General features: G+C 39.9%; 1 protein-coding gene and 1 pseudogene across 3 annotated transcripts; one reads left to right on the forward strand and one right to left on the reverse strand.

Moving 5' to 3' along the window:
• Nucleotides 1-5,343: 5,343 nt before the first annotated feature.
• LOC105041616 (ras-related protein RABH1e) lies at nucleotides 5,344-14,655 on the reverse strand. Of its 3 annotated transcripts, none has more exons than XM_073254104.1 (6): nucleotides 14,408-14,651; nucleotides 13,102-13,172; nucleotides 10,558-10,646; nucleotides 7,968-8,079; nucleotides 6,032-6,161; nucleotides 5,344-5,936 (listed from the first exon to the last, which is right to left on the reverse strand). In XM_073254104.1, exons 1-6 carry the CDS (start codon nucleotides 14,522-14,524, stop codon nucleotides 5,793-5,795), a joined length of 663 nt encoding a protein of 220 aa, XP_073110205.1. In that variant the 5' UTR covers nucleotides 14,525-14,651; the 3' UTR covers nucleotides 5,344-5,792. The 3 variants fall into 3 exon arrangements, with proteins under 3 accessions (XP_073110205.1, XP_010916878.1, XP_073110206.1); XM_010918576.4 differs by having other exon boundaries at nucleotides 6,032-6,122; nucleotides 14,408-14,646; XM_073254105.1 differs by having other exon boundaries at nucleotides 5,814-5,955; nucleotides 14,408-14,655.
• Nucleotides 14,656-20,473: 5,818 nt separating this feature from the next.
• LOC105041615 (uncharacterized) lies at nucleotides 20,474-21,859 on the forward strand (annotated as a pseudogene).
• The last annotated feature ends 3,800 nt before the right edge of the window (nucleotides 21,860-25,659 follow it).

The raw sequence follows: 25,659 nt of genomic DNA on the forward strand, positions 1-25,659 counted from the left end.
CTTCACCGGCGGTCCTCCGTCGCCTCGAGTTTCGTGCCGATTTCAAAAGTTCATATCTCCTCCATCCGAGCTCCGTTTGGGGTGATCTTGATCTCGTTGGACTCCATTTTTTATCGCGAACCTCGCTGTGGGCTCAATATGGGCTGAATCTCGAGGCATCAAATCCTAACAATCTCCACCTCGATTCGATATTCGACCTCCTCCAAACTCCGCGAGCTTCTAGATCTCCTCACCCCCATGCCCTGAGGCAATCGTCTGCTGATCATGGATGGAAAAATATGGGAGTCGAGCCAGGCTGCTCGATCCCATCTCCATCGTATGCTGTACTCCTCCTGACCCGAGACCTGCTCGGAGCATCGTCCTGCGACAATAGGAATCTCACCTTGTGACATCACCTCTCATCCTCCCGAGTCTCCTGTCTCGTGCCCGATCCGTCTCTTGGAGCTCCACCTCGCTCTGGGCTCCACTTGACTCCCGAAGCTCCACCTCGCACTGGGCTCCCCGCTAGATAATAATATCCTCTGCTCCCCTTCTTCCCCTCCAGCACATCCTATCGCCGCGTAGCACCCTCAGGATTCCTCCACCAGCTACCATCCTGTAACATCTCGAATCTAGTCTGCTAAGTGAGATAAGATTCCACTTGAAATCGGGTATGTATCGGATCTCCCCCAATCTCCTACTGCACCGTCATGTGTCATCCAGCTGACCGTCCTAATACCTCTGATCGCACAGCTCGATCCATCTGACAGATATACAGTGCTCTCACTATTCTCCAGGGTGTCAAACTGCTCCTCTCTGCAACATACATGATAGGGGCATGCAGAATCTAATATCCACTGCTGGAAAGAAGTAGATACCTCGTCAGATATCTCTAGGACATCTCCATCTGAATCGCTGCCGGCCGTTGCTATAGCAGCCACCGTCCGATTTTTGAGTTGAGGGCAATCTCTGGCTAGATGCCCCAACTCTTCACACCGGTAACACCTGGTTTTGCTCAAGTCCCTCCTGGACTTGGATCGCCCTCGTTGCGATCTCCTGTCGCTCCGTCTACCGCCTCCTACTCCTCCAGAAGCCACCAAATCTGAGCTACCACCATTTGAGCTCGAAGCTGGGTTCTCCCTCCTGAGAACCTCGTTCTGGAGTATCGCCGCGGTAACCTCGTCCATCTTGATGGTGCTCTTCCCCACTAGAAGAGCAGTCACCAAGGACTCGTATGAAGAAAAAAGCGACGCCAGCAAAATCAGCATCCTGATCTTCTCCTCAACATTCTCGCCAACGCTGAGGAGGTCGGTGAGGATCTTCTGGAAGTGGCTTAGATGCTCCTACACGCTTTGTCCCTCAGTCATTCACAGTTGGTAGAACTGCCTCCAAAAGAAAAAAGTGTTGGTGAGAGACTTCGCCATGTACAACTCCTCGAGCTTCGACCACAGCACCGTCGGGGAAGTCTCGCTCAGCACTTGGATCACCACCTCATCCATCAGGTACATACAGATGGTACTCACCGCCTGCATCTATAGCTGTTTTCAATCCCGCACCTCCATAGTGGTCAGCTTCTCATCGCACAAGAGAGCATCGATCAACTCCTGTTGGATGAGCACGTCCTTCACTCTTACTTGCCACAAGGAGAAATTGCTCTTACCATCAAACTTGTTGATCTCCATCTTGATTGTTCCTATCTTCTCCATCTTTAATCTTGCTCACCACCGCTGCAATCTGCGTTCTTGTACCGCCTTGCTCTGATACCACTTATTGGGTGGATGTCTGGTCAGGACACCACCTCCCAAGACCTTTTCAGTACCACACGATGCAGCAAGAAGAAAGAAGAAACAAAACAAAACAATCAAAATACGTGGATCAGCCACAAAAGGGCTCGTCTCCACAGGGCATGCAAACTTCACTGTGAAAAAAAAAATTTTACAAGAGGAGACCTCACCCTCAACCCTTGTACACCCAATTCTCTCTTTCTAGAAGTTTTCCTCTCAAAAGCTCTCTCTCTCTTGGAAGACCCCCTGAACCCCTGAAGTGACCTGGCGTCCGCTGTCCAGGAGCCCTGCTCCTTCTCTCACAGCGGCCTCATGCCTCTCTCTCCTTTTTTTCTCGGGTTTCGTGTGGCTTCCTTAGCAAAAAACCAGACTCTGCAGCTCTCTGTTGAGGCACAGGCCTTTTAAAGGCCTTAAACAAGGTTTAAACCTAATGAGATTAGGTTTAGGTCTCCTAAACATGCCAAATCAAGCCCTTGAACCGTCGGATCAACACCGAAAACTCCTTGGGCTGTCCGATCGCAATCGGTCCACAGAATAGTATCGTGGACCGCGAGAAATACATGAAAAATACCCATGCGGTCTACGCGGTCCGCCATGGACCGCCTGATCCACGGTGGATCGGGGTACATGCCTAGGCAAGGTGATTGGGCCTGGGCTGGCCCGCGCGCGAGGGCCTGGGCCGCACCCGTCTGGGCCGTGCACCTAGGTCGCGCGTCCCGCATGTTGGCCCCACTTGGGCCGCACGCCGCTGCCTGCGACCGTGCCGCCATTGCTCCGCCGGCCGTCGGCGGTCCTCCACCATCTTGGATTTCGTGCCGACTTCAAAAGCTCGTATCTCCTCCATCCGAGCTTCGTTTGGGGTGATCTTGGTCTCGTTGATCTCCATTTTTCGTCGCGAATCTCGCTGTGGGCTTAATGTGGACTGAATCTCGAGACGTCAAATTTTAACATAAAAAAAATTATTAATCAATCAAAAATCCGTTCCAACAAGTTTAGGTGTAGGTGTGATAAATTCTCTTGCATTAAAAGAAAACATGCAACCATCAGAATAGACCCTTTGTTTCTTTTCTTTTTTTTTTTTGGGTGCATGTGGGCGTACATCATCAGACTAGAGTTTATTAAACACCATACGAAGTACAAGAAAAAATGACAAAACCTAGACAATAAAATAATGCAACCACCAGACACCCTCCTGAGTCGGAAAAGTTGTAACAACGGAGAATATTTAAACCACAGATTTTTTTTTGTAATATTATTTTTTAAAAATTATTTTTAAAAAATTTGTAAAATCGACGTGACGCATGAAATTATGAATTCAACTTATAATTTTATTACTATATAAAAAAATTTAAAATTAAATTTAAAATTTTATTTTGACTAAAAATTATAGATTTAATTTATAATTTTAATAAAATTATCGATACAATCTACGATTCCAATAAAATCATGAGCCATCAGTCTTAATGCTTTTTTATTTTTACATGGAGAAAGCATCTTCTCAAGGATTTGGGATGTGTCGGCTTTTGTGTAAGTCAGTCCCTGCCTTGCTGCTCGTTTGTGCCATGGTTGTAAAGTTCTTTCACTCTCGATAATATACATTTTATAGCTTCAAAAATTGGACGCGCTGTACATCTTATCACCACTTACATAGTTGTCTTATGTGTTTATTTTTTGTTTCAATGATACTAATCATCTAATTTTATAAAAGAAAACTAGATTATTGCATGTATGATCCTTCGATTGTGTGATTGTTCATGGCTTAAACATATTTACCATAATTATTTATTTATTTTTCTTCGAGCTCAGAAAATATTCATTTGATATTTTGGTATCGTACTGAACCATGGTATAACTGCAATAGGCTATGGCATTACAAATGCCAAGGACTACTGGATTGTAAAGAGTTCATAGGGTTTATAGTGGAAAGAGGTTATATTAGGATTCGTTTGGTTGATAGAAAATGGAGGGGGAAAGAGATATTTTTGGAGAAGTGAAGAGAGGACTTTTTATTTGGTTGGAGTCTTAAGAGGAGAGCAAGTGAAAAAAGTTTTTTTCATAAAAAATCACTTCTTATATTTTATTGAGAACTAGAAACCCATGAAGAAGATGGATTTTGATACTTTTCATGGAATGAAAAGTGGTACTACTTTTTTTTTTCTTCAAAATATCCCTTTAGATCTACGGCTAAAATTTTATAAATATTAATGGATGATTAGGATAAAATACTGAATAGTGATATAATATTATATTAATATTATTCTAATATTTATATAAATATAATATTAATATTATAATATTTATTATATTTTAATATTATTTTAATATTTTTACTAATATAATATTTTTATTAATAGTTATATAATATTTATATTTATATTATATTATATTTATATCTATATTAATAAATTTATTATATTAAAATATTAATATTATATTAATATATATTAGATTATATTAACACAATAAATTACTATACTCTAATATTATATTATAATATATTAATATTATATTTATATTAATATAAATATAATATTTATATTTATATAAAGTTTAGAAGAAAAAAGATATGGTCTTATATCTACTAAGGGTATAATAAGTATTTTACATAATATTTTTAAAAAAATAGATACTCAACCAAACATAAGCTACTTTGCAATAAGTCACTTACTCATGGTCAATCAAATATGTCAAAATTTTATTATTAAAAAATAATTTTTTAGAAAATAATTTTTTGAGAAAATACTTTTTGGGAAGAATAATTTTTTTCCGCAAATCAAAGGAGTCCTGGGATAGAGATATCATATCCCATAAAGAAGGGCTAGAACCCACCCAAAAGACTTTTGATCCTTCACCTACAATACATACATTCTTCTTTTGAGAAATTATAATATTGATCCCATTTTGCATACCTGATACCTTTCTTCTTGCCATCTTGGTTCTGCTTTCTGCCACACAATATCCTGAAACTTCGAAACTGGATGTGAATCCATTTTTTAAGGTAACGTTCTATAGACACTATTGTTTTTTTATGTCATTTGGTTTGACAAGTAGAGCAAGAACGATCCATTGGGAGTGAAGTCCACGAAACGCATGCCTGCGATGTTGTATTGGGCTTACTCTAGTGTTCAATATAAGAGCAGTGCTAGAGAAGTGCTTGAAATTTCCAGAAAAATTTTGGCTGCCATGATTTCATTGTTGCCATCCTGGAAGATCTCGAAGCGCCGCATGTCCTCGTCGAGCACGTTGTTGGAGCGGCTGTGCCACGCCTTCCAGGCCTGGTAGAGGCGGCATACCTCCGCCTCGCTCCTCCCCTCATAGCTGAGGATGGACATGCCCAAGTCACCGACGGTGATGGCGGTGGAGGCCAGGGCCAGGAGGAGGACGACGGTGGTCACGATGGTGGTATTGAGACCCATGGCGCTAGGATATAGATTGTAGAGGGGAAGAATATAGATTAGTTTTTTTTCTTTCAAGAAATCGTAGGTTCAAATCATGATTTCAAACCACGATTTCTTCCAACGTGGCAATGGACCCACGATTTCATGCATGACGTCCAATGCAATTTGAACAATCATAGATCTGTAGGTAAGTTTGCTTTTATGGTATTTTTGAAAATAAATTTTTTAAAAATAAATATTTAAAAAAAATCCTAAAAGCACTGTGTATTACCAGTAAACGTCAGATCTATAAATACTTCCCATTTCCCAGCACAAAAAAGAAGAAAGTGGCGGTACGGTTCATACCCTACCTTAACAAGAACCACCAGCTGTGGGAAAGAAGAAAATGGAACAAATCAAAGAGATGGATTTTGCTATGCAAATGTGACACAGAGAAAGCAACGAATTCTGGAGCAGTATAATGCCGTAGCTTCAATTAAGGAGATCAGTTGGTAGCCTACTGCGAAATCCAAAAGAACAACTCCTCTCCAGCCTCATGTATATCAAAACCTCTAAAATGCACCTGGATCAACCTTTGCAAAACTCTCCTTGGCCAACTCTTCTTCTGCCCGTATACTCTGCAAGTGTATCTCTAGCACGAACATCCTCCTGATTGCTGCTCTGTCTGCGAGGTGTTGACAGTTGGCTTCAAGTTGACATCAACCATGTCTTCCTGTTTGGTAGAAGAAAGAGTCTCCATCCCCGGTAAGGCTGCGGCAATCTTGCGGAAGAGAGGCTGAAATTATTCATTTTTCCTTTCAACATCAGTAACAAGGTCAGCAATATTGAGGGAAAAAAAAAAAAAGAAAGAGTGAAGACGATCTGATTCACCTTGATGTTGAAGCCTGCTTTGGCACTCGTTTCAATGAACATGACCCCAACTTCACGGGCCTTCGCTTCTCCTTCTTCAATTGAAACTTGCCTGTTATCAGGGGTAGAAAACGTAGTTGTTTGCAAAGAACTTCGGAAAATAATAACAGTTTTAGGTTTATAACTGAACGCATTGGAATTCACAGCTAAAAAATATAGAAGTAAAATCACATAATGTAAGCTAAGGCCAACAAATTAGAAAATGAGGATGGGCTCAACAACTTAATTAACTGATGATAATTTGTGACTTGTCTTCAGTTGAATGAAGTGGCTGAAATGACAGTTCAGATTATAGGGGAAAGAAAGGTTAAATAACAAACATTGCAGTCACTGGAACCTACTGTATATCGAGCAAGCCAAGTAAACAAAATGCAGTTAACAGTTGGAGATGTCAATGAATACAATGAGATGAATCTGTACGCACTTCAATTTAATGAACCACATAGGTAAATGCAAAATACTGCATAATTATTTTGTTGTTATAAATTTATGTGAAAATATATTTGAAATGTAGGATATGCACCAAAATTAAGGGTGGATCCCTGACCAGACCCACCAACCCAAAACAAAGTTAGCAGGTCTAAATTGGGAATAGTCAGGCTTAAAACCATAAACAGGTTGAGACAGCTAACACATTTATTAAATCGGTTGGTCTGTGTCTAATAATCAGATTAACCAGCTTGATATGGGCTAACTAGTTTCATAATGGTCTAGGGTCGTTAGAGTTATGACATAAACATGAAATGGGACCCATCATCAGACTATTTAACTATGTATTCATATGATTATATATTAAAGTTATGTTTATAAAATTTTTATACAGAGTTTTTCTCAAAAGATTACATAGAGGTGAAATTTAGTGCATTAAATTGCTTACTAGATTAATTGGCTTAGTATTAGGTTGATCATGTCAACTTGGTTTCATGTGTGCTGAGCCAGGTTAGCCACGTGATCTCGGATACAACCCATTCTGACTTGTTTATGAAATGGTTTAAACAACTCGTGTCATGTTGCCTGTTGCATAAACAAGTGTGGTTCTGGATCAAGTCACTGGCCCGTTTATTAAATAAATGGAGTGTGTGTTGACAATTTTAGAATAATTTCTGTGTCCTAGACTGATGCAAATCTGATTCAACCCAACAAATGCCAACCCTAACTATGCACAAGAAGCTAATAAATAACAGTACATACCTTGTTCATAAACCTTTTCAAATATGGAATAGGCAATTACAGGACACTGATTGTTTAGTGCTCTTATTTTGTTATAAATATCTATATGGTCCTGTCATGCAAACTCAGTGAAGAAGACTGCAGCGGAGTGAGCAATTAACTGCAAGACATTCAATCATGTATTGCTGACAGAACACACAAGGATAAAGTAATGAAGGAATCAAGCAATTTTGGTACTATGTTGCAATCACATGGAACTATTTCCATGACCTTCCTCTCTGCTAGCTACATAACAACTGCATATGCCCACACTGTCAATGCCATTCTTTCAGAGAGTGTCATTAAAGATATGAGCTAGTGAAAAGGAAAGCAGCCATTGGATCAGCTGTGCAAGCACCTTGACACGTTATATTACCATGAGAAAATTCACAAAGGCATATACTACTAAAGAACCGAGCGTACATCTTCTATGGAACTTGTTCAACTAGCAGAGTTAAAAAACATGAACCAGTCAAAAGAAAAGCTTTTAGTGAGCCAGGTTATTGCAATTTCTAGAGGTTGCTTTGAAAGCTAGCAACTACACAATAACACAAACCATGGAGCAGATTCAAAGAACTTGAGGGGGAAAGAAAAGTTACAAGAAGAGCAACAATTTGACAGTTCAACCTATTAAAATAGTCAAAAAAAAAAAAAAGAGAGAAATGGTTAAGATATTGCAAGTTTTCACCTTTTGTCAACAAGATCGGTCTTGTTTCCTACAAGGACAATGATAACATCGCTACCTCGTTCTGTGTGTACTTCCTCAATCCACTTTGAAGTGTTTAAAAATGATTGCCGATCTGCAAAAAAGAAGTATATTACCGTATATCCAGATTGATATCTTACTTGAATAGACAGACGAACAAGACCGATTATGCTGTGAGGAAAATGCTTTGACAATATACTTGGGAACATTATATGTTTCAGCCCATTTGTGCATAATTGATAAACAATGCCTTTTTAAATAGCTCCAAGAAGATAGATATTCCCTCTCAATGTTCCTAGATATGGCAGTTGCTTTATACAGTTCCTTCTGGAGTGTGTTTTGCCTGACCACTCTCATAAGTCTACCAAGCTTTTTTTTTATTTTTATTTATTCAAAAGATTTTTTGTAAAAGATAAAAAAACAACCTGCAACCATAAGGGACATCCCAAACTTCCGGCTATGATGCGAAGAAAGAATCTTGACAAATGTGAATTTAGAAATCATAAAAACCTTTTATGAAGTTCTAGTTGCCAAAAAAAGATTGCAGGACCTAGGGCACACTCCAGAGTTGTAGCATTGTACTAGCCACTTCCACAGTTTACTTCCAGCATGTCCCAGTTCTCACAGTTATTCTCATCCAAACAGCCTCATCTGTAGTGAAATTGAAGGTACCCTTTCTTTCTGTGCATGCAAGTTTAATAACTAGGCAGGTAATGTAAAATTGAACTCTTCTGAGTAAAAGGCCAAGATGGTTTTCTGATTGGCATTGTCATGAGTACGTACAATCCTCTCACAGTGTCTAATTTATATGAATCATTGAGACCAATTAGAGGTAGGACAGCCATTGTGCTTTGACTACAGAGGTTAGAACGAATATATGCTTTTCTTCAAATAAGCCCAGTCAAGTAAAGGCATCTTTGGATAAGGAACAACTGGTACTTCAATTGATAAAGGGATAGGTTTGAATGTAACTACATCGCTTACCCATCCAAGTACATGAAAATGTTGTTTGTTGATTGTTTAATTTCTGAATATCTATGAAGGCTTCAGCAATTGTAACATAAATAGTTACTATTACATTAAACCAGGACTGTGCAACATTTCTTTCTTACTAGACCTATATTATTTGAAAACAGGGAATATAGAAACATCCTTTATTTAAATGAGACAGAATAGGAAAGCCAATGGGTAGCATTGTAATGAGGAAATTTAGAATAAGACGTGAAAGAAGCCTAACGAGGAGATTCACTTAAAAATAACAAGCTTTGGTCAAACATGATAGTCCAAAAGAAACTAATTATCCTAAAGGCTAAAATAATAATATTATAAAAAAATTATAGAAACACCCCCTCAACTTTAGCTCAATTTCATTTACATCCATGTACTTTAAAAAGTATCAAACAGATCATTCTAGTTATCGACATATTCTGATATGATCCAACCATTCATTTTACTAATAAAAGATGTTAGATTTCTCTCTCAATAGACGAAAATACCCCTTATCCATGGGTGATCTTGGAGGAGGAGGAGGATGAGAAAGAGAAGTGGATGAGAAGAAAGGGGAGAAGGATGACCAGTAAGGAATGGATTAGAGGAGGAGAGAAGGACAAGAAGAAGAAGAGGGTGGGGAAGAAAGAGATGGGAAAGAATATGTTACTTATGAGAAGAGACGGAGATGGAAGAGGCCATCATAAAGGAGATGGCTTATGGGCGATTTGGAAGAGGAGGACGATGAGGAGGCAGAATGAATAAGGATGAAGAAAAGGAGGTGGAGGGAGCTACCATAGAGGAGGAGAAATGAGTGAGGAGGAAGGGAAGAGAGAAGGATTTTCTACCGGTGAGAAAGGACGGATGTAGAGGGGGGGCCATCTAAAAGAATAGAGCTCATTGGTTGGTTTGAAGAAGAAAGGATGAGGAGGAAGAAGAGGAGAGAAGAGGGACCGCCAGCAAGGAATGGGATAGAGGAGGAGGACAAGAAGGAGAAGAGGATGGAGAGGAAGAAGATGGAGAAGGTAAGAAGGGACGGAGGTAGAGAGGATGATCTATGGGTGGCTTGGAGAAGGAGCATGAGGAGAAGTAGATGGAGAGGAAGGGGAGGAGATGGAGGAATGGGTGGAGAAAGAGAAGGATGAGAAAGGAGGGAGAAAGAGGAGGAGGGGGAGGAGGAGAAAGAGGAGGAAGGGAAGAAGGAAAAATGGGTGAGGAGGAAAGAGAGGAGGAGAAAAGAGAGGAGGAAGGAGAAGGGATAAAGATAAAGATATTTTTATCATTTTATAAAATTTTACTAACAGAAATAGATGACTAGACCATATTGAAACATATTGATAACTAAAAGGACCGGTTTAACTCTTTTTTAAGTACAAAGAGTGCAAGTGAGATTGCGCTAGACTTGAGGGGGTGTTTTTGTAATTTTTTCTAATATTAATAGATGGCTTGACTAATAGGTCAAAAAAGTTATGCTGCAATTTTTTTTAGTTTCCAATTTATTCTAATCATACATCCTAGACAATCTGTGAAGATGCATCTGAAATGTGAGAAGGCTGTTGAACAAAAATGATACAATATAACTTACTGGCCACATCATAAACGATTACTGCAACAGAAGAATCTCTGATGTAGCTTGGAATAAGACTCCTGAATCTCTCCTGTCCAGCAGTATCCCTGCAGATTAGATGGCACTGAGAAGATGTTATGCAGAGTACAAAAATCCCACCTTACCTATTTGTCTTCTATTCACTTAGAAATGGAGAAGCTTAAATAGACATCTTTTTAGACAGATAAAAGTGAGAATAGTTGCTCTAAACAAAAAAAGCAATAATATTAAATATCTAAAACACAAGTTATCCTTCCTTTTTTTTTTTTCTGATGGATCTAAAACACAAACCATCAAAAACTAGAGTTGATTTCTTGAATAAATGATTGCAGCTCCTGCTAGAGAAACAATGAAGTTTCCTTCTCTCTAGGTTACAAAATGGCATCTTAAAAATAGCAAAATGGGTAGCATGTTATTCAACCAGCATTGGCAAAGATAGGTATACATAAACAAATATGCAGAATGTCTCATCCAGCCAAATAATTGGACCTTAAAATCTGTCCAAGCAGCAAAAAGGCCTAGTATGCTTGCACCATTATATAAGTGGCAGTTTTTATTACAGTTGGATGTTTGATGCCACATCATAGAAATCACTTATCCATAAACACAAGGACGCTAGGCAGTCCCATATGCTCAGTAGTTAGCCCCTGAAACTAACTGAAGAAATCATCTTTTTGTTTATGTGGAACGATAATGCTAAGAGTTTGAAGGCATGCATAATCACTTGATCAACCTTGTTCATATCCAACAAGTCTTCAGTATCCTTATCACCACCTGTTTTCACGTGTTAGAACCCATATAAGTGCATGTTTTCTCAAATACTTGATTCCTTTTGTAGCTGTAACCCTTGCATGTTCTTGTCCTTCAGCACAAAACCAAGCCCTCCTTATATTCATCCTTGCACATAATAATGTGATTGAAACCTTTTTCTCAGCAAAACAAAAAAAGGAAAATCATCTAAGTAGGTTCTTCATCACATTATCCTTACTGTGCAATTCCTGTGAAATATATAATATAAATATCTGTCTATCCTTCCTAACCATGCCACACATACATCTTAATGCTTTCCTCTTTGTGACGTGCATCCTATCTGACTGATCCCTCCACCTTGGTTATGTTCTAATCCTTGTAGCATGGCCAACCTAACTTATTGCCAAATTCAATATTTTATATTTACCCATACCTACATGTGATGATCACTCTATGCTCCAAAAAACATTCACATCACTCACCCTACCCATGTCCAGCAAATGTAATTGTTTATGTTTTAATTTATTTGTAGTTATAAAAATAGTCATTAGATTGTATGCCTTGGCCCCTATTTTATTATCATTTGTATTGACAGATCATTGCATCACAAATACTAGATACTAGTTTAACTAATATTTGAAATCTAACCCAATAAAAATTTTCTCATTATCCAGCATTCAATCTTGCTGTTTGTCATCCATAGAAACAAAACCACTAGCAAATGACATACAACATGACTCTTTCTTAAAATTGAAGGGTAAATTAATTGAGAATAAGGATGAAAATAAAGATTATTTCACCAATGAAGTAGATTAGCAACCTTGCAGCCACATCTTGACCTTGATAACAAAAATAATGAAAGAGGAGCAGCAGATTAACACAGAGTAGGTAATAGTGATGCAGCAACATAGAGAACGAGCACAGCAGGGGCAAATAAAACAGCAGAATAAACAACAGGACCTAGGACATGTACACTTTATTGAACTTTAATAGAGAGGCAAAGTGATCTTATGAATGATTTGACCCTAAATTACAGCAATCCACTTGCTAACAAACTATAGGGGTGACTCCAAAAAAGAACTTCTTTTTAATTACAAAACAATTTCTATTGGATTAAAAAATTATATTCTCATGAGGCCCAGATAGGAAGTTGCCTAAATAATTATTAGCAGAAATATTTCCCACCAGTTCACAAACACACAACTTATAACAAGCAAAGAACTTTTTAACACTATTTCTAGTCACAGGAGAACTCAGAATATGAAGGACCAAAACAAAATAAGACTTAACTTTGACCACTTAAGTTCTACAGAATGAAATTATTGTCCACAAAGTATTAAGATGACATCTTTTATTTGATAAATCAACTTATAAACTAATATCAATGAAAATAAATAATAACAAAGAAAATAGCCTTGTGCGGAAAGACAAGATGTAAGAAAGGATCAGGGAAAAAAGGCAAGATCCACAGGAGCATTTGATATACTAGAGCAGTCGAGCAGAAAATGGCACATAAAAAAGAGTGAGTTTTCATTGTTTTTGTGATTATGAATTTTTGTTGCTATCAAGATATAATTTTGCACGATTTATTTCCTTTAGGTTTTATGCAAAACCAGTACAATTCACTTTACTTCATCTATCATGAACCATTATCTATTTTATCCAGAATTAGTTATATTACATTTTATGCTTGTTTCCGATGAACTGTAACGTAATCCAAAATAGGGTAAATATTATTATGTCATGAGAAACTAAGAGAAACCAACACCTTACCAAAGCTGCAAGCGAACGGTACGATCTTCAAGGTACATTGTCTTTGACAGAAAATCGATCCCAATTGTAGCCTGCAAATCATTTGAAACATAAATTAGTAACTCAAATAAGAAAATGAAGGCACCAGATACTTTCAGCTTTTATAAATAAATGGGCCAAGATATTCCTATGAGTTGACACCAACAGAGAGATAAGTTTCGTTATGGAAGGAATTTTGTATCTTTCCAAAATATTAGAGAGACATGATACAGGAGGGAAGACAATATTCTGCTGACTCAGGCATCAATATTCAAAAGAAAGATTCCAAAAGAAGAAACAATGATGAATCTAAATATCTAAATGAAGAACCACAGAAGATCCTTAAGAACTTTTGAGAAGGTAGTCCTTGTAAGATCTAGGCATTGAGGATCATTCTGGAACCCCAAATGTCCATGATCACATATAAATGCTCAGATGACCACTCTTTTTTCATTTAATGTATCCACCGGCAAGCTTGATCAAGTGACTGAGTGTGAACAACGGGATCAATGGTCACATGGGACTGATTCGATATCATATGGTCCTCTTTATGATTATTAGAGTTGAAAAATGAATCAGTATAGGGAAAAACCTAAACTAGAATTTATTTAACTTGACAAACTTCGGTAAGAGGTATAGATCAAAACTTCAGTCCATGTGATTCAAAGAAGTATCCTTTTTATTCTTGTAAATCAGAATATCAGATCATTCATGTGCAAAAGTCTCCAAGATCAAATTCTACAGTCATATATTGGTAGATGGAAAAACTTGATTAATAGAGGATTCATTACAATTCAAACAAACAGATATAGGATCAATTTTAGGAACATATAGCACATAAGGCATTTACAAGTATGCCAATGTCTAATATTAAGAATATTTGGAGTTACGTGTTAATGAGAAACCAACAGGAACTTATAATTCAATCTCCACCAGACATAAGAATAACTGCCACTGAAATCCCATTAAGCATTAAGTACGTTTTGATTATAGATAAGCCCAATTCACTCAATTCAAAGGCTCTAAGATCCAACTATAGTTCCTGTAAATAAAAAGAATATAGTATCGATCCAAAGGAAAAGTCAATCCAGCTACCCTCGCCTACCCCAGACTACAAAACCGCACCTCCATAAACCCAAGATCAAGCAATCAAATCCCTTGCCCCTCCAAATCCATACAAGTTTTCTCCAAATTAAGAACAGATCAAGCAGAGACCGCACCAAATTCCTAAAAATCCAAGCCAAAAGAGATCAAGAAGTACATAAAATTTGGTTGAGGGATCAATCACCTGGTATGTGGTATCAAATTTGTCGTACATGAATCGGGTGATGATGCTGGTCTTCCCCACGGATTGATCCCCCAAGAAGACCAACTTATACTTCGCTAGGGCCGATACCACCGCCATTAGCGTTTCTCGCTCTCCTCTCTCTCCCCCTCTCGATCTCTGACGGCGAGAAAGAAGAGAAAGAATGGATCCACCGATCCAAAAGACGAGAGCAAAAATGTCGAAAATGAAGGAGATCGATGAAGCCTTGCTCTATTTATATATTGCTAACAGACCACGGAAGCCATATGACGATCGAGTACCCGCCAACCCAGCGTCGGATTAGCTGTTTTGGTTCAAACAGCAAAGTTAGAATCCTTTTTAGTGAAACTTTATACGTGAGCGTGAGTGACTATCTATGTGACTTGGCAAGTTTGAGGAGTGTGAGTTTCGTACGTGGTGTATGATCCGGCTCGCGGCTCGTCCCCGCTACCCACGAGGAGGCGAGCGGAGGTCAAACAACCTCGTCGGAAAGCAAACGTTAACGTCGCCGGCACGCACTCACCAACGATGCGTGGAAAAGGCCATCACTCATCGTAGCCATCAAGGTGGGGTCGGTGTTTGTTGTGGATTTCAAGCCGTTGGATTAAAATTGATCCGTGTTGATGTTTGGACGCGGGTCACCCTTGGCCCGCGGTTCCATGGTTCTTATATTCTAGACCCAGTTCGTCTGACTCGAACCCATGCATATGGCAGGAGTGCTTGGCATGGAGTGATCAGTCATGGATGATGCAGATAAGAGCGATGACTTCATCATATTTAATTATATCGTAATGATCCAACGTTATAGTAATTTTAAATTATTATTTTTTAAATTATTATTTAATAAAATATTATTTTTAGAATTGAAAACTTAAGATTATCTATAGACATTGATTTTGAATTGAAATTTCATGATTAAAAATATCTTCTAAGTCTAATAAAAAAATTAATATATTAATATATTGTTAATGATTATATCAATATTATATCTAATATTATATTATATTATATTAATATATATATATATATATTATATTAATGATATATATTATACTATGAATATATTATTAATCATATTATTATCGTATCATGATTGAATGGTAATTTTAAGTGAGAGTACAAATATCTTATTATAATTTGTATTTATATGATAAAATTACTTAATACATTACTGTAATTTATCTTTTTTTAATCAAAATAAATATTAATATTAATAAATAATATATTATATTATAAATAAAAATATTAATACTATAATAATAATTAATATATTTTTATAAAATTAATAACTTGTTGGACTAATAAATATATTTTTATAAAAATATTAATAATTAATATATAAAAATAATATATTAATATTTTAATAATAATATATTTTATATAATTAATAAATATATTTTTTATAAAATATCTGAGAGATAGTTTTGATATTATATGATCAGTAATTTTGGATTCTCATGACATATCAAATAAGTTACTCATAGATATTTAGGAATTATCAATTACTAGACTATGGTCTATTCAATTCGGTGATCTTTAATCAATGGGATCAGATCTCTTAGGATTCGGATCATTTAGATCACCATGGTGATTCTATTTGGATCACCATATGTCACCAAAAAGTGATAGAAAGTGTTCAAGGCAATCTGGTGTGCAGAAGTATATATAGTATAAATCTATTTTTTAACTGACCCATTTCTTTGATGATGATGATGAGGAATAAAGAAAATACTGGTCGGTTTCTTTCGTCTCTCGGCTTCCAAGCGCATCAATCGGATGTTTTTTAAAATTTTCATTTTGTCCTTCCACAAACCGGAGCTAATTTCTAAAGGAATTGATGGGGGCCGATCCTTTGTTTGACCATTGCATGCGTATCATTTTTATGTGGAGTCCTATAAAATACGACATGCAAAACTAACCCGAATCACCCGATTCAAATGTACCAACCTAAACCTATATGGTAGCAGGTTGAAATGGTTATTCAGGATCCTGTGGCCTTTTCCTTCGTTTTAGTGAGTGGATTTTTGTAATGAATAGGGAACAGGGAAGATTGCCTAATTTTGAGCCCAAACCCAAGTACAACCCTCTTTCTTCTCGTCAATCTTCCTATTTCCCTTTCATTTTTATACCAAAAATAGATTAAAAATTAGTAAAATCAAAAAAATCATGCCAAAATTTTATATTACCCCTGCTAGGATTTTACATTCATTTGAAATAAAATTAACTTTTTACGCATTTTGTAACTTTGAGTGCACGAAGAAGCTGGATCTGCATTATAATATATTATGTAGATTTCATGCAAGCTGAATCTACATAAAAATATAATATGCATGTTAATATGATGTTTTAAAAGTCCTCTTCTTGTTCCTTGTTTCTAAGTTGGCTACCAAGTACCCAAATACAACGATAAGAACAATAAAAAACAACTAATAATTTAGATAATAATGGAGCTATTATCCACTACAAACAATTTAGACACTTCATCATGATATTTAGTGATCCATTGCTGTGAGGAATTGTTTAAATTCATGTATTTGTTATATTGCAGCATTATTGGCTTCTTTGAATATTTGATTAAGAAACAGGTTTTTGTTGTTTAGCCATCAAAGATGAGTCATAGTGCAGGCCGTGGGCCGGTGGAGTATCCTTCGGTGCTTCTTTGAAGATTGCTTTTTATATCTGATTTCAATTATAAAGTCTCCCTAGATGAATATTTGGCATGCTTAATTCCATTTTATGTTTATAATTCAACCATTGCAATTGAATCAGTATCAAAATGATCCAATCCTGTGTGGTAGATTTAATTATCTAGAGGATGTGGTTGATGCTCCACCAACTTTGCATGGAAGCTCAATGATTTAGGGGGGCGCCAATTTGAACAATAAATTTGATGGAAGAAAGCCTGAAAACCAGTTTCCAGTCTGGTGAAGTCATTTGATGAGGTCGAAGCACTTTCCTTGAAACCAATTTCCACTGCAGGAAAGCCTCACAACCACCTCTTGACATTTATTCTTGGAGTCCGTTTTGTAGGTTCTTCAAATCAATGAACCTAACTATCTTTTTACTCCAAGTACAACATAGTTTTCAATGTTGTTAATGCCATGACTATCCAAAATTTAGACCTATCTTCAGTTATGAGTCACCAATCTAGATTAAATACATCAACCAATTCAATTTGGATTTCACTGACAGATTGGACAAGAAATAAACCCTACCCAAAGGTCTTAAATTATTCAATACTGGCAGAAATAGTGCGAAAATGAAAATCTTTTCAAATCATCATCTTTTTCATTGAGTCATATTGCAGACAAAATTCCAAGTCCAAGGATTCAGATTTGAACTTAACACAAATTCATCCAGTATATATGAAACTTGCCACAAAGTCAAATGCTACCAAAATGCAACCATGCTACTAGATGCGTGCAACGTTACCCAAATAGATTTTTCAAAAGGCCAACCCAACCTTTGAAAATAGAAGGGTCATGGGTCCTATCCAAGGGCATGCACTCCCAAATGAGCACCTTTTGGGGGGTGAGGCAGCCTGCAACATTTACTCCTGAACTACATGCCAATAGTAACAGCCAGAGGCCACCAAGATAGATATATCTTCATATACATCGTCATGAGAGAGGGAGGTGGTGGGTGTTGGCATTTAACAGAGACCGGTGGTGACGAGAGGGGGAGTGATGGCTGCTGAGGAAGAGGAAGGCTCTCTCTTGAAGCCAGCATTAAAGGGGGAATTCAAGGAGAGTTAATGGCGGCAGGTGGACTCGAACGCATGACCTATGACCGTCTTCTTCCAGCTTTTAATGTCGAGGAGCTTCCCCTCCGGCTCTGGCCGTGGATGTTCTTCTCAAGTCAGTTCCAGTGTTGCACAGTTCCAGATATACCCTTCATTCCCTTTTTTTTTTTTTTTTTTTTTGGGTGTTTAAACGAACTTTCCCTAACTCCATTCGAGGTGCTAAAATGTAGCATTTTAAAACTTCAAGACCAGCTCCACTTGCTTCTGGAATTAGAATGTGGTTGTGCCACAATATTTTTGATCAAGGACGTCTCCATTCATAAAGAGAAAAAAAAAAATAAATGATGATTTTGTGCCGTGAATAGTTTATGATAACCTTTTCTTGCAATATTCATGCGTGGCATGGATAAGTTTCGCTAGCATAAGTGTCCATTATTCGTATTTAATTCCTAAAAATGTTGGACATGCATAAGATTTATTCTACATCTTGTACTTATTTTCTTCTAGAAATAAGTAATATCAAAGTATGGTACTATATTTATTCATAATTTCATCGAACAAAAATATCAATTACACCCTTTGTCGTTTATTAAAAACAATTAGGTCTTTCAATAACTTACAATTCCGGCTAAAAAGGGTAACCTGGTAATTGGACATATAAAACACTTTGCCATTCAAGATTTTTCTAATTTCTTTAGTAGAATCTTTAGGTGGGCTTACTACCAATGGTATCTTTAAGAATAATTGATAAACACCAGAAATCTTGTAAATATTCTAAGATCGTATGGGTGAAAATTTTGATCACTTTTACTAACTGTTCAAATTAATTTCTTAGAGTTTATATTTTGCTCTTATAGATTTAGTTTAGTTTGCAAATGGATTCAATTAGTTGCATTTACAAAAGTTTTGACTAATATAAATTAAATTCATCTCATATTTAAAGTCATTTTACTTAATAGGTATAGATTATATCTACATATATCAAAATCAACAATTTTTATCGATGATTCAAATTCATTAACTTGAGTATACATTTTTAGTGGTGTTATGCCAAGTTCAATTTAGCTGCATTTATCGTGTTGTCGTATCTAAGCCATGTCTGGTTATATTGAACCTAAACTTGGTCCAACCAAATACTTTGGTACAGATTTTTACTCTAAATATACCTATATTTGCCAATGAACTTTAGCCAAGATATAAGTTGGACATTCATCTCTCTCTCTCTCTTAATCTCTTTATCTATCTATCTATCTCTTATATGATCATCTGCGAAAAAAGATATTTACAAGAAAAAACAATGCCATCACAATCATTGCACATATATTACCGAGCCAAGAAAATAAACATAAAATGCATCTCTGAAAATCAATTCTTCAGGTCATTAAAAACAACATATCAATGACTAAGCATCAAGAAAAACTAGGTCGGCATTTCTCCTCACATGCATTGCACATGCTAGGATTTAGTTATTCACAATGCCTCTCCATGGTTGCACACAAAAGCTTGAGGAACGGAGACTTGCATGACTGCGACTGAGTTCATATGAAATCCGAACCCCTTGCATCAGCTACAAGTCTACAACTGACAGGTAAAGTATAAGGGTTGAAAAGGGGAAAAACAGGACAAGGCTATCAATGGCATGAGCATTAATTTTACGTGAATTAAATGGAGCAATTCGGAAATCTGACCTCAGGAATTTAAGGAGAGGGTTTATTAGGAGAAGAAGGGGAGGGTATCTATTTATTTCACGGGGTGTGCTTCTTATAAATTAGGGTTTAAAGGAGATGTTGGGGTGCTTTAAAGTTGGGTTCTTGAGGCGATGCGAATGTGGAAGTTGGAGTTAATGGAAGAGCTATAGCATTCAATCCATTCTCAACCGTATGCCCCTCCCCTTTATTTAGTGTCACCTTCTACTTTTGCACCCTCTCTCACCCCCCCCCCCCCCCCCCTCTCCCTCTCAGCCAAGTAGGCTCGATATCTTCCTCTGAATCAATCAAATGGCTTTCGTAAAGAGGTCGAATTTCCATGAAGCTTACCACAGAGAATTGTCAATTCCCTTTTCTGGTGTTTGGGCTTTGTGACATGTGATATGATGGGAAACTAGAAAGTCCTAGCAATCTTAAGAACCATGTGAAGGGATAGAGAAAGGGGTGGTGACTGGATCCTAGAGGGTAAGAGAGGATGTGCGTCAAAAGGAGGGGGTTGTGGGCCCTTCCGTGTGTTCTTTATGGCTTTCTCTATTGGATGCTTGCAGTTCTGTGCACTTAAAAGGGCCTGCTGATAGAGTCTATAAAAGCAGTCCAATATCCACCATCAGATACACCAACAGAGAAGGTTGAAGGTTACATACAATAAGAGAGAGAGAGAGAGAGAGTTTGGAAGGAAAAGTGCTTGGTTCTTTTGGTCAGAAACCATGGTGTCCTTGCAAGCAGCCCTCTCTGCAGAGGAAAAGGAGAACCCGCTATCGATGAAAAGGAAGAGGGAAGAGAGTGAATTAGAGAGAGATAATGACGACTCCCCAAAGGAGCTCAAGTCACCGAAAGCAAAGGATACAACACTCGACATCGAGCTCCATCTTGACACTCCCTTGCCCTTGGAATGGCAACGATGCCTTGATATCAAGGTAGATCGATAATTCTCTCTTTCGATTTGTATGTATTAACAACAGAATTCAAAATTCAGAGAAATTTAGTATATCATGTGAATCCATTTTATTCAGTTTTTTTTATCATAGAATGATAAATTCTACGATATCTTTACAATTAAGCGTGCTTGGAATAGAATAGCATTGCTTGGAAATAACCAAGAGGTGCAATAACCCATATTTTGGTGTTGCAGTCAGGCCAGATTCACTTCTACAATACTAGGACACACAAGAGGACCTATAAAGATCCTAGAGAAAGCACAGAGCCACCAGCTTCATGTCCAAGCCTAGACCTCGAGCTCAACCTCACGTTTGAGCCTCCAAGAAGCCACATCAGTGGAGAAGAGAGAATAAAACAGGATTCTCGTGGCACTCGGTGCAATTCCAAGGATAATTCTGGCAGCTTGCCCAGGTCCTTGTCCTGGATATCACTGGATAATGAGCAGCAGGAGATGGTGGCAGCGGTGTGCATGCGGTGCCACATGTTGGTCATGATGTGCAAGGCCACCCTATCATGCCCCAACTGCAAGTTTGTGCACCCACCAAATTATGCCTCCTCCAAGTTGCTTAAGCCAGGGTTTAACTTCTATGTTGCAAGGATCAAGGATTAAGATACAGAATTCATGACAGAATATCATCGAAGAACTAGTTGCTAATTTGATGCCATGGTCTTTGTCTTATCATAGGGAAAAGGAAAAACATAAACATAGAAGAAATATAATTCTAAGGGAGGAGGATGAGAGCAAGAAGAAATATAAAGAGTAAGTGCTTCTTAGGGTCATGTAAATATACAAACTGAGGTGTGTTTAGTAGTGCTAAGTTTAGATGTCAAGTATTGTCTGTGTAAAAGATTCTCCTTCCACTTTTAAGTCACAGATGGTTGGTGCTGAAAACAATGTCTACTTAGGTCTTTATTCTGACATAAAGGTGCAAACTTGGTGGTTATAAATGCTTTTTCACTGCTTGTAGATGGTTTCCCTCGTTCTTTCCAATAGCTTATTCTTTTATCAAGAGTAGTGTTTATTTTGGGTTTCTGAATGCAAAGTCCTACACGAATGCTTACTGTGCGATGAATCCAAACTTTATCAACAGTGTACTGATCAGTTGTACCATGATTTGCAAGCTCACTTTCATTAAAAGGTGAAAAAGACTAGATTAATGGGAGTTGCAGCAAGGGTGGTCCCATATTTAAAAATTGTAGCGACTCCACCAAAGGAGATTATATTTTCTTTTTATTATTTCTCTTTTCCGTTGTAGGAGTAATGAGCTCTCAATCTTTTAGGTGAGGTAGAACCGTCCAATTAATGCTGATTAGTTTGGATGGTATCATTATGTAGTCTGTGTTTCTAATTATGGCATCTCGGCTAACTTGTTGTCTTCCTGCTGCTCTAGCTAGCCAAGATCATAATGATTGTGATCAAAGTTGATGTCTTCACGTGAATGACTAAGCCATCTAACTTCGATGGAAAGATGGAATACATGTGAGATCATTAAAGATGTGTGCTCGTGGCTCCTCAAAAACCACTACTACTGATCGTACATTCGAGCTGCTAGCGTTTGTCAAAAATTGATGAGCATGACTCGATCTAATGAAATTAAAAGATTTGGAAGAGATTGTTTTCCACCAATAATCTTTAGATGAGTTCTACTCTCTACTCAATAGATATCGTGCAGGTGGAAGCAAGAAACTTGAGGATTGTGGCAGAACTTTGGAGAATTTAGACTAGTATGGAAATCAGTTTATATTCTCGATATCGTGAGCCTAATCCCATCAGCACCTCTTGATTTTGTAAAAACTTTTGAGTTGTTGGCATGTAGGTGAAATCCAAGTTTGCGATCGTCATGGTTTTTTAGGAAACTAGTTAGACTTGTCTCAGGATTTCAGAGAAAAGATCAGGCTGCTTGTGATTGGAGGTGCAAGTGGGTCAGGTTGATCCAAACAAACCAGATTTAAACCTGACTTGGCCCCAGAATTCTGGCCCCTGCGACAGTCATGGGTCCCCAAAATAGGAGTTGAAGTAGGTTGCAGAGTTCCAGACGTCGACATCCAGTTAACCCCTTGCATGTTTTGATCAGTCAAACATGCATGACTACAGAGAGATCAAATGTTACATGTGCTGATATGTCTACCCTTGATAATGGCTTCAGTCAAAAAAAAAAAAAATGACTTGATACATCTTGTTGGGATATACCGACCGACGACCCCGACGGACGACTCCGACGGACGACCCCGACCGACCCCGCTCGTGCCGACTTATAATCGGACCGACCGACTGGCCGACCGACCGACCGACTAGCCGACCGACCGACCGACCGGCCGACTGGCCGACCGACCGACCGACCGACCGACCGATCGACCGAACGCCATCACCGGCCGATTAACGGCCCTTTACCGACGGAGGATATGTCGGTCGGGCAGACCTTTTCCACTCTCCCGACCGACTGAACCAGGAAGTCTGATGGCCGACTCTCGCAACATGCCCGGCTGACCATCGGAGGGGCCCGAATCTCCACCCGGCGCCACACAGCTGGCCACCGACCTAGGGTCGGTCGACTCCTCCGATCGCCGTACAGCCGCCAGAGCCTGTCAGCCCTGACAGCGACATGCGGCACTGCCACCTAAGGGCATTATCCCGCCTAGGGCATTGTCAACCCTAGCGATTTGACAGCCCCACGGCGATGTGACACTTTCACGGCGACTCTGACAGTCTACAGTGAGTTGACAATTTCTCAATTGTCCGCGCCATTAATGACGGCGCCATACCACGCTCCACTATAAATATCGGGGAAGGCAACAGTGCAGGGAGACCCCTTGGAAACCACAGGCTTGCTCTCCCTCTCTCTCTCTCTCTCTCTCTCTCTCGATTGAGCTCTCTATCTTCATTTCACTGTTGCCCAGTCGCCTCTCTGACTTGACCGTCGGAGGGTCCCCGCCGGAGCCGCCTCCGGTCAGTGTGGACTTTCTTTTTTGCAGGCGCTCGTTCCCGACGATCAGGCGACGAGGAGATTGGCCGCAACAGATTGGCGCACCAGGAAGGGGCGAACGGCACCAAGCCTTCTCAAGCAGAAGATACTAATGACAAAGACAAGAGCCCAACGATCGAGGGTCACCGGGTCGGCGAGGCGCTCTTCCCGCCAGGAAGAGACCTTTCCGCCACCCTCCACGGCGGAACCTAGCTCCCCGCATCCCGCGGTCACCACGGAGGCGCAGATCGCGGCAATCGTGCGGCAGATGACCGTGCTGACGGACGCGGTCAAGAGCCTCCAGCAACAACCGGCGGCACGTCCGATGCCCTCCAGGAGCAGCCGCCGACGCCCGCGCCGATCTCCGTCGTCTCCGCGCGAGCACCTGCCACAGCGCTCCCACGGAGAGGAGGGGCAGCCACGACGTGACGCCCATCGGTCCCGACAGCTTTCTCCCTCCCAGCTGGAACAAGCGAGGAAGGAGAAGTGACCGCGAACGCCGTCCGTCTCTCTCTCGGACTCTTCCGGAGACTCCACTCCTGGGGTCTCCCAGCACCGACGGACGGACGACTATGAACGCAGGTTCGAGGAAATCGACCGTCGGCTTGCGCAGTTGCAGGTGGATGGCCAGAAGTCTTCGAACGACGTCGACTTCCAGACCGCCCAACCTCTCTCCCGACTCATCCTCGACGAATCGATCCCCAGTCGGTTCAAGATGCCGCACGTGGAGTCTTACGACGGCTCCACCGACCCAATCGACCATCTGGAAAGCTACAAAGCTCTCATGACGATTCAAGGGGCAACCGACGCTCTCCTTTGCATCGGCTTCCCCGCCACGCTTGAGGTCCGGGACCTCAATGGAGACATGGCCATCTCGGCCATGAAACGGGGGCTAAGGACATCCCGATTCACCTACTCCCTGGACAAAACCCTCCCCCGAACATACGCCGAACTGCTGGAGCGCGCGTACAAGTACATGCGCGCGGACGAAGGAGCTTCCGACCGGCGCCTGACTTAAGGTACGGGCCGAAAGAAAAAACGAAAGAAAGGTCGGGCCCATGCTGAACCCAGCAGGCCCTCCACCGATAGACGGGCCTTGCCCCGATGATGGAGTCCGAGACCGACGCATCGCAGGTATGACTCCTACACCCCTCTCCCCGCTCCTCGTGCGTAGATCCTGATAGAGATCGAAGGAGCGAAGAATCTACGATGACCTCGGCCTCTGAAGGCAAAAGGCCCCGACCAACATGGCCGATCGTCGATCGCCGAATCAACGGCTCGATCATCGATCGCCGAATCAACGACTCGATCATCGATCGTCGAACCGACGGCCTCGGCCTCTGAAGGCAAAAGGCCCCGACCAACATGGCCGATCGTCGATCGCCGAATCAACGGCTCGATCATCGATCGTCGAAATCGACGGCCTCAGTCTTTGAAGACAAAAGGCCCCGACCAACGGCTCGATCATCGATCGCCGAATTAACGGCTCGATCATCGATCGTCGAACCGACGGCCTCGGCCTCTGAAGGCAAAAGGCCCCGACCAACGGCTCGATCACCGATCGTCGAATTAACGGCTCGATCATCGATCGTCGAATCGACGACCTCGGCCTCTGAAGGCAAAAGGCCCCGACCAACATGGCCGATCGTCGATCGCCGAATTAACGACTCGATCACCGATCGTCGAAATCGACGGCCTCAGCCTTTGAAGGCAAAAGGTCCCGACCAACATGGCTCGATTGCCGATCGCCGAATCTACGACTCCGTCGTCGGCCTGATCGACGAATCGCCGAACCAATGGCTCAATCTACGTCTCGATCGTCGAGGACATATCGGATTCTACAACGGAGATCGAAGGAGCGGAATATCTACGACGGCCCCCACC

The sequence above is a fragment of the Elaeis guineensis genome, chromosome 3 (assembly GCF_000442705.2).
Source record: "Elaeis guineensis isolate ETL-2024a chromosome 3, EG11, whole genome shotgun sequence".
NCBI classification, from domain to species: domain Eukaryota; kingdom Viridiplantae; phylum Streptophyta; class Magnoliopsida; order Arecales; family Arecaceae; genus Elaeis; species Elaeis guineensis.